Below are 9,299 nucleotides of genomic sequence, written 5' to 3' on the forward strand. Positions count from 1 at the left end.
CTCACTGATGCCATTCATTTCTCTGGTTTTGTTTTTTCCATTCATGAAGCGGAGCTAAAGATAGTCCTCTGTTTAATACCGAGCCTCCTCGAAGGATGACTTATCCACTTAAATCTCAGTTTACATTGCATGACTGGAAAGTAGAATGTAAGGTGCGTGACTAGAGTTCTTAGCCATTTTGTGGAAGAACATGAAAGATCATGACAGCAGTTTGTCACTTGGTTCATCTCTGTAGTACATAAGAAAATTTGCTGTAGTGTGAGGACAATGGGGGTGGGAGTGGGGCAGAAGAAGAGGAAGATTTGATTCTTTTTTCATCATCCCTTTTTAGGGTCCCCCTTCGATTCCCCTTCAGGAAGTGGAATAGAAAAAAAAAAAACACTACATTCGTCAGTAACTCTGGGGCAACCACAAGTTAGACAGTAAGCAGGTCAACTGAAACAAGGACAGAGATTGCTATAAAACCAACAGTGCTCTCGTTGACACCACACGGGCACACAGAAGGCAACACAGCACAGAAAGAGCTTCCTGCACGAAACAGGTGACCAGAGCAAAGTGACAATGACATTCCTGCGTGACGTGGCCGTGGTGAGTAGTCAGGATCATTCTTGTGTTGGTCATCCCTAGGATTTCAGGAAAGCAGATTTATAAGGAATGATGCTAGATTGGGGTCTTTTGGGGGGTCATTTCTTTAAAAAACAGAGCTGACTTTAACGCTGATCCTTGTCTGGTGGAGAAAAAGAAAAAATAACCAGAAATTATAATGGGGTGTAAAACCATAGCTCTTCACCGATGGCTCTGGCATAGTTGGTGTTAGCTTTTGAAGTTCTTGACATCACAAACTGGACATGGTCTCTCTTGTGGCCACCATTGTAGAGTTAAGTTGGCCCTCATCTCATGGGGGAGCTTAGCCAGACTTTTAGGATCTGTACATGTTGATTTTAACCAAGGAAGCTGGGGCCCCAATAGGGGTAATGATTCCCCCAAGATGAGCAGATGACAAGGAGTGCCCTGGATGCAGGGAGTGAAACCACCTGGTGATGCACTTGGACAGCTCCTATGGGAGAGACATTCGACACATCTCTGAGAGCTGATCATTTTTGCATTGTCTCCTTCCTCCTGGAGGAGAGGAAGATGTTAATGTGATGGAAATCTGCATCCCCTGGGTCTAGAATCTCACCTGGCATTCGTCAGGTAAGACCTTCGAAGAATTTAAAATACAGCAGCATGAAAGCAGGGCTTGGGAAACCACTCACCATATTATTGGTTTAAATACTCCTTTTCTTCTCTCTTTTTACAAGCCATGCAACTTAAAAGAGATTGGATTTCATAAGAGGTCATGGCATATGGTGATGATAATACTATGTTATATTCATATATTGTTTTAGAGATGGTAAGAAATGCAGCCAAGTGCAGTAGTTAGGGGGCATGGGCTTTGGAGTCAGACAGACCTGGCCTCACCACTTACCAAGTGTGGGGTTTGCGGTAAGTTACTTAGCCTCTCTGTGCATTCTTATTCCTCTTATCTGTACAGAGGAATAATAACGGTATCTCCCTTATGGAAGGATTAATTGATATCATTGAGAATGACTAAACCTATTCTCTGAAATAGCAGATATATGCAGGCATGGCTTTTAGTTAACTTGGCCATTTTAATATAACAACCAATAAGGATAGAGAAAGCATTCAATAAATTTTTTTTAATTGAAGTAGAGTTGATTTACAATGTTGTATTAGCAACATTGGTATATAGCAAGTGATTCAGTTATATATAAGTGAATAAATAAACCATAATTTCCATTATGGTTTATTACAGGATATTGAATATAGTTCCCTGTGCTATACAGTAGGTCCTTGTTGATTATCTATTTTATATATAGTTGTGTCTATATGTTAATCCCAAACTCCTAATTTATCCCTCACCCACCCGCTTTCCCCTTTGGTAACCGTAAGTTTGTTCTCTATGTCAGTGAGTCTGTTTCTGTTCTGTAAATATGTCCATTTGTATCATATTTTAGATTCCACATATAAATGATATCATATGGTATTTGTCTTTCTCTTTCTGGTTTACTTCACTTAGTATGATAATCTCTAGGTCCATCCATTTTACTGCAAATAGCATTATTTCATTCTTTTTATGGCTTAGTAGTATTCCACTATATATACATACATATATATATATATATATATACACACACACACACACACACACACACACACACACACCCCTCATCTTCTTTATCCATTCATCTGCCCATGGACATTTAGGTTGCTTCTATGTCTCAGCTACTGTAAACAGTGCCACTGTGAACATTGGGGTGCATGTATCTTTTCGAATTAGAATGTTAAATATTAATATTAATGATGTCATTATTTTTACCTCTGAGTCTTGCACCAATCCAGGGGAGTGGATTGGGACGACTTTCCCCATTGTGCAGATGAACAACAGCTCAATGAATTTAAGTGATTTAACATCACTGGATACTGTATGCCCAAGAATGAGGACATGAATCTAGGTTTACTGGCTCCAAGTAATATTCTTTTCCTTGAATGGTTCAGAAGCAAGATTTCTGAATTTAAAGCCATTGTGTTTAAACAAATTTGTTGGATAGTTTTGTGTTCTAAAGCCACGTCTATTTTTGGTTTCTTTGAAGAAATCTGTTGTACTGTCAGCAAGAAACATGACAGGGCAAAGGACATTAGAATAGGATTAGAAATTGGAGGTGCAGGCACACAGGACCTCCTCAATACGGTGGTAAGGCAAACTCTTATGGGCTAGGAGCTGCCCGGGTTCTGGAGCATGTTCCTACATGGGGTGAGCATGAATCACAGGTGAGTTCAGGAGACAAGTGTTCAGATGTTCTCTTTACGGGAGTTCACAGTGCAGTAAGTAAAAGGTTGAGCTGAGCATGTTGGGAAGCTAAGGACTGTCTTGTCTAAGCAGGCATCCTTTTACTTTTTAAAATGTCATAGTGCTTTGTCTAGACAGAAGTTACGTGAAGGCAAATTCCACATCTTTCCCGTCCACTGTGTATCATTAGGACAATGTAGACTTAACAATAGTACCTATACTGAATACTCTCCACGTCCCAGCCCTGCTCTTCATGCTATATATGGGTCCTACCATTTAATCTCCACATTTGCTGGTGGAGGAAACTGAGTCACAGCTAGTAAGAGTCCTGGAACTGAGTTATGGACCCAGGACTTTTGACTCCAGAGACGGGAAAGAGTTGTTGAATGAATGAATGATTGCAAGAGACAAAGGTAGACACCTGCTGATTATCTGGAGGGAAATCAGCCTCTTTCAGGCTTATCTGGGTCAATCTTGCTTTCAGCTTCTTTTTAGTATCAGCTACATTAGTACAGCACTTGACACCATGACCTTTTTGTTTACTCTTATCATTTCTTGCCTCCAGCACTTGCAAAAGATAAAAAGAAGGTCCTTTAAATCAACATGTCTAAGCACCTTCCCAACCCTAACTCATGGAAGGTGTGAGCCTGAACGACACTGAGCCCTGAGGATGAAAGTAACTCACTTTCAGCCCTGGGTCTGCATTATGTTGAGTATTGGTGATGAGGCTTGTCCATCCCCAGAGAGGGTCGGTGGTCACCGTGGGGTGAGCAAAGCAGGTCGTGAGAAAGGGAAGCTGGAGAGATTTTTAGCTCTTCCTTTATTTTAGTTAGGTCTTCACTGAACACTTTCTTTGTGCACTCCTGTAATACCAGATAAATGGGTATTTCAATGTAAGTATAAAAAATATATTTTCTGGAGCTAAAGAGAAATAGTTTCCATTTCTCTCTTGCGCATCCCTAGTGCCTCTGCTTCCTTCAGTCAGCACGGGTCACTGGAACTCTGCTATAGTTGGTTTTGCATGGTGTTTTTCTTAATGCATTGAGCTTAACTGTGTTGTTAATTTAAATGGATTGTTTTGTTCATGCATTCACTCACCCGCTCTTTCATTCATCCAGAAAGTATTTTGGAACACCTGTTCTATGGCATGTTCTCCTGCAGGAACTTACCATCTAATAAGTGTAGATCTGTATGAACACAAATACTGCATGTTCAGACAATAAAGAAGGGCTGCTTGAGTGCTAGATGGTAAAAGCTTTATGAATGAACTACTTTCGGGACAGTTCCTGGAGGAGACGGAGTCCTAGTGGGGCCCTGATGGAAGGGGAGGATTTGGATGGATAGGGGTGGGGCAGTGTATTTCAGGTGGAGGGATGGCTGGGACAAAGAGTTTTGTGGAGGATTCATGGATGTGAGGTTGGAAATTAAAAGCAAGAGTTATCATTTCTTAAGCCCCTATTTTTATTGTAGGTGCTTTACAAAGAATGTTTTATTTAATCTTGGGAATATTATTATGAAGCAAGTGTTATGCTCTGGCTGGAAAGAAGAGAAAGCAGAGGCTCAGTGAGGAGACCAGGTCAGGATTTAAACCCAGTCCCAGATCCTGACATCTGTCTTTCTCCCTGTTCAGGAGCTCTCGGACTGTGGAGGGCTCAATCACCAGGCTAATGAGTTTAGTTCTCAGGCTGGTACGCTGGTATCTTATTATGACTGTTCCTGTTGTCAGGTGAGGATCTGAGGTTCAGAGAGGAGCCCTGATCCCATCCCAGGGATGCTGAGTTCAGCTGAAGCATGACCTGTCTCTTGTCAGCAAGTGGCACCAGAGTCCCTAACCAGTTCCATTCTCATCTATTTCCAGGTCAAGTCCCTGCTGCTGTTGACATTGGGGCTGACCCTCCTGGGGGAGGTGGCAGGTCGGAAAACCCCCAAAGCTGGGGATCCTGCCCTCTGCCCCCCTCCGGAGGACCACACTGTGAGGGTTGACATCCGCATCCTCAGGCAGAATCAGGGCGTTCCCCTCTCACACGGCTTCCAGAACCGCTCCAGCACCCCCTGGGATTACAAGTATGTGCCAAGGAGACTGACCTCCACGTTCTTTTGAAAAACATGTTAATTTATTCTAACCATAAGTAGAAAATTTCAAAAATATAGAAAAAATAATAGTCCTTACATTCACTCTGAAAAATGGAAATTCCCCTTTCCCTGGGTGCTCACATTTTCTTGCTATTTTGGGCTAAGTCCTCCTATGTGGTCGAAGGTCTATTTTGCTTCCAAACTCTCATCAACGCTTTGCCCTTTTCTGCTTCATGCAGCCCTGGATTTGGAATTTACAAACTTTCTGTGCTGGAAGAGAGGACTCTTTAAAGCAGCTCACATAATGGTCTCTGCATGGAGATAAGTGGGAACCAGAAAAGTCAGTTCAGAGAGAGCCACTCAGATTGGATTTCAGTCTTCAAGGAGTGTGGAGGAGGCCAGAGTGGAGGAGAAAGGCCAGTTTGGGAAAGGGATGCTAGCTGAGGATGGTCAGGGTACAGACTTGGGATTTTGTCTCACATGGAGGTTCTCGGAAGAGGAAGCACTCATTTATATGCTCTAAATATAAGTATGAAAACAGAGCCCGAGGGCCATTAGCAGTGCTTCCAGGGCTGCCCGCACTGCTTGCCTTGGGAAGCCAGAGTGTACGCTTGCCAGCTGGCTTGATTGGCTTTGCTGCCTTTATTCCCCCCGGCAAGGGGGCTATTCAGGGAGAAATTGAAAGAAGGCGTTGGATTCACCAACCCCCCGGGGCTTTGGTTTTCTTTCCCAAGCAGCAGGCTTTGTAGACTGTGTACTGGGGGACCTCCTAGTGATGTTCAGCCTCTAACCAAAGGATGAATGATGATTATAATAATAAAAAGGAAAAGGAAAATGAACTAAAAGATCTAACATGTATGGAATGCCAACGTTTTACGGTGTGGCGTTTCATACGCATTTGTATCACCGAGTGTTGGTAACAATCCCACAGGAAACGAATTTGCGAACCCCCATTTTAAAGTTGAGGGAACTGAGGCCTAAGGAGTGTAGCACCCGCCACGGGCCTGCGTCTGAGTCCAGGTTGTCTGCTCCGCGCCTGCGCTGCCGCTCTGAGTTGCACGGCACCGCCTCCCTGCAAGTGGGCGCCCAGTGCCGCGGGGCCCCCATCCTTTGTGCATCTTTCCCCGCCTCCCACCCCCGGTCTCACCATCGGCTTCTCCCTGCTCCTCCTGCAGCGTCACCCGGGACCCCCACCGATACCCCTCCGAGATCGCAGAGGCCCGGTGCAGGCACACGGGCTGCATCAACGCCGAGGGGAAGGAAGACAGCTCCATGAACTCCGTCCCCATCCAGCAAGAGTTCCTGGTCCTCCGGAGGGAGTCCCAGGGTTGCTCTCGCTCCTTCCGGCTGGAGAAGGTGCGGGTGACTGTTGGTTGCACCTGTGTCACCCCCATCGTCCGCTACGTGCGTGGCTTGAGGGCGGCAGATCAGCTCAGCTGAAGAAGATGTAGAAACGCCCCTCTTTACCCAGCACTTTGCCATGAGTCCTGTGTGGTTCCCAATTCTCTCCACTTCCCAGGTCTCTTCATAAGATCTGCATGGGACTCTCAAAGCTCTGTATTAGATAGAGTAACTTTCTGGGGCTTCAGAATCTTCATACGGTCCTGAGATGTTCCAATGTCCCACCCCCCTGAAAATAGATGGAGGAGAATGCAGGACCCTCACCTACTCTGCTTATGTGCTATCATGACCACCTACCAGCCATGCCGTCATTGGATGGGGGCCCTGTTGGTAAAATGGGCTTCTGCTCCACAAAAGGCAACAAATAAAATAAGCACAATGTAAGAGTGTGTGGGAGGGTCTGTGCAGGATGGGGTGGGCGGGAAGAATGGAGATAAGGATCCAGCACCTGTTTATTAAGCATTTGCTAAATATAGATGAGGTTGGCCTGATATTTATACCTCTAGGGAAACTGTTCATGTATTTATGATATATTGATTATATGAAATTGTAGGAGAAAAATTAATATATCAAGTACTAATTAATAAAGTATTGATGATTGAAAAATACTTTAGTTGTTTGTTTCCAGTCTCAGCTTGTACTCAGGAACCTTGTGGACCTGAAGACTATGAAGTTCTATACACCTGTCATCTGTTTTTTCGTATTTCATCAGAGTGCTAGTGTCAGAATTATTATTATTTGTGTGTGATCTTGGTGATATTAGCTTTTCCCCCCCAGCTTTCTTGAGACATAATTGATAAATAACATGGTGTAAATTTAAGTGATAACAATGTAATGATTTGATACATGTATATATTATTACCACAATAAGGTTCCTTAACACCTCCATGCCTTCACATAATTCCTTTTTGTGTGTGTGTGATAAGAACATTCAAGATGTACCCTTTTAGCAAATTTCAGGAATACAATACAGTATTGTTAATTATAGTCACCAGGCTGTACGTTAGATCCCCAGAGCTTATTAATCTTATAAATGAAAGTGTGTCCCTTTCATCCAACATCTCCCCATTCCCCCACACCCTGCCCCTGGCAACCAGCAATCTCATCTCTGTTTCCACGCCTTGGAGGGTTCCTCTATTATTAATGGTTCTTGGGGGTTAGGAGGAGAGTTAAAGAAAATGGTGCAAACAGGGCTCGTGTTCCCTATGACTCTTTACTGCTCTGTCTTCCTGGCTATATTATTTTACAACGTGAACATCTACTGGCCACTGTGGTAGCTACTGGAGACACGAAGAAAAGTAACATGCACATGGCGGGGGCCATGGTCTTGGTAGTGGCCGCCTGCAGACCCCCTGGTCACTAGGGCCATGGCAGTCACTCTGCATCTGGAATCACTAGTGGTCTTTCATGAATCTTTTGTGCTTCTTGAGGACACAGGGGCTTCCAGATTTTGGTCTCCCTACCACTCAGAGGCTCACTGGTCCCTCTCTCGCCCAGATGCACCACATTTTCTCCTTCACTGTTATACTACCGGCTCAAGGCACATCTGTGTTCTGCTGCCTTTCAGTTCCGGAGAGGGGATGGGGCATCAGTTCTCACTCCCACCTGCAACTTGGCTTAAGGATGGGCAGCGGGCAGGAGCCTGGCACCCATTTTTAACTCTTTAGTGGGGGCAACTTTTACCTAGTCTGTAGGTGACGGTGGGGATGGAGGAGCTGTAAGTGGGCTCTTCTCTTTGCTTCAGAGTCTTTCACTTATGGTATAAACATTGACGTTGGTACTTAAAATGCTCAGCCTCTTGGAATCTAAAAACCATTTTCTCTCCTAGTTATCAGCTTTGTAAGTTTGCTGTGAATCCCATAAGTCTACTGGTGCAGAAATCCATGCAATGAATCTTCCTTTCCCTGTTCATTTTGGCAGTAATAGCTTTACCCTGAAGGTAGTACACACGAAAAGCCTCAATCTGAGTGGTGAGAGAAGTATAGAGGTGAAGGACATTGCAGAGGAATAATTGTGCCTCTGAATGTATCAAGATATTATCTTGTTACATGTGGTCACATGTAATTTCAAAACGATGTGCTAAGTACCATGATCAAGGTCTGAGATTTAAAGAAGACGCAGCGGATGATAGCTCACCAGGAAATTTCAGAAAGGAGATGACTTTTGCACTGGATTAAATAAGAGTTGCTCTAGAGGAAAATGATGGAAGGGCATTCCTAGCAAAGGGAACAGTATAAACAAAAGTGCAGAGGCACAAAAAAGCTTGGTGTGTTAAGGGAACAGCATATGCTTGGGATAATGTGGACACGGGGACACAGTGGAGGATACATAATAAATATTTCTTGAGAGAACGATTGAAAACATGAGTGAATGAATGAACATGGCAGTAGGTAAAGGACAGTAGGCAGAGGGCCCCCTTGTGGATGGTTTTGTATGCTCCATTACAGATGTTATAAGAGCACAGCTGTATTTCATAAGAGAATTTTGGTGGTAAGTGTATAAAAGGGATGGAAACCAGAAGGCTGGTTACAAGGTCAGAGGGAAGGCAATTTCTCCTGTGGTAGATACACGTAGTTAGAGCTGGAGGGGCGCCTGTAGATCACCTGTCAACCTTTTTTATTTGCAGATGAGGCCCAGATGAATTAGATGGCTTGCTCAAGGTCACTTGGGTAGTTAGTGACATAAGCAGGTTCACTGACTCCAAGTTCGTGACTTTTCATGTTGGTTCTATAGCGTTTCCAATAAGGACTCTGGGATCCCTGACGAAGGACCTCCCCAGCCCACATCTCCAGGTACATTGTACATGGCGCCTCCTGGAGCCTGGAGCCCTGAGTTACAGTTTCCCTCCACGGTTGGCTGCTGTTCAGGAAATTGCAGGTCTTCTCCCACTCACAGAGTGGCACACTGCATCAGTTTGTCCCCAGATTCCCTAAGCATAGGTGCCTAGGGAATGATGGCTCCCTCCTGGGGGACC

The 9,299-nt window shown here is 44.3% G+C and overlaps 1 protein-coding gene across 1 annotated transcript; it reads left to right on the forward strand.

The window, feature by feature from the left end:
• Positions 1-561: 561 nt before the first annotated feature.
• On the forward strand, positions 562-6,364 carry IL17F (interleukin 17F; the record flags this gene model as incomplete). The annotated part of the gene is made up of 3 exons (XM_082664612.1): positions 562-588; positions 4,710-4,915; positions 6,100-6,364. The coding sequence occupies 3 exons, from the start codon at positions 562-564 to the stop codon at positions 6,362-6,364; spliced, it is 498 nt and encodes a 165-aa protein (XP_082520738.1).
• Between the last annotated feature and the right edge of the window lie 2,935 nt (positions 6,365-9,299).

The sequence above is a fragment of the Grampus griseus genome (assembly GCF_964374135.1).
Source record: "Grampus griseus genome assembly, chromosome: 10".
Classification (NCBI taxonomy): Eukaryota; Metazoa; Chordata; class Mammalia; order Artiodactyla; family Delphinidae; genus Grampus; species Grampus griseus.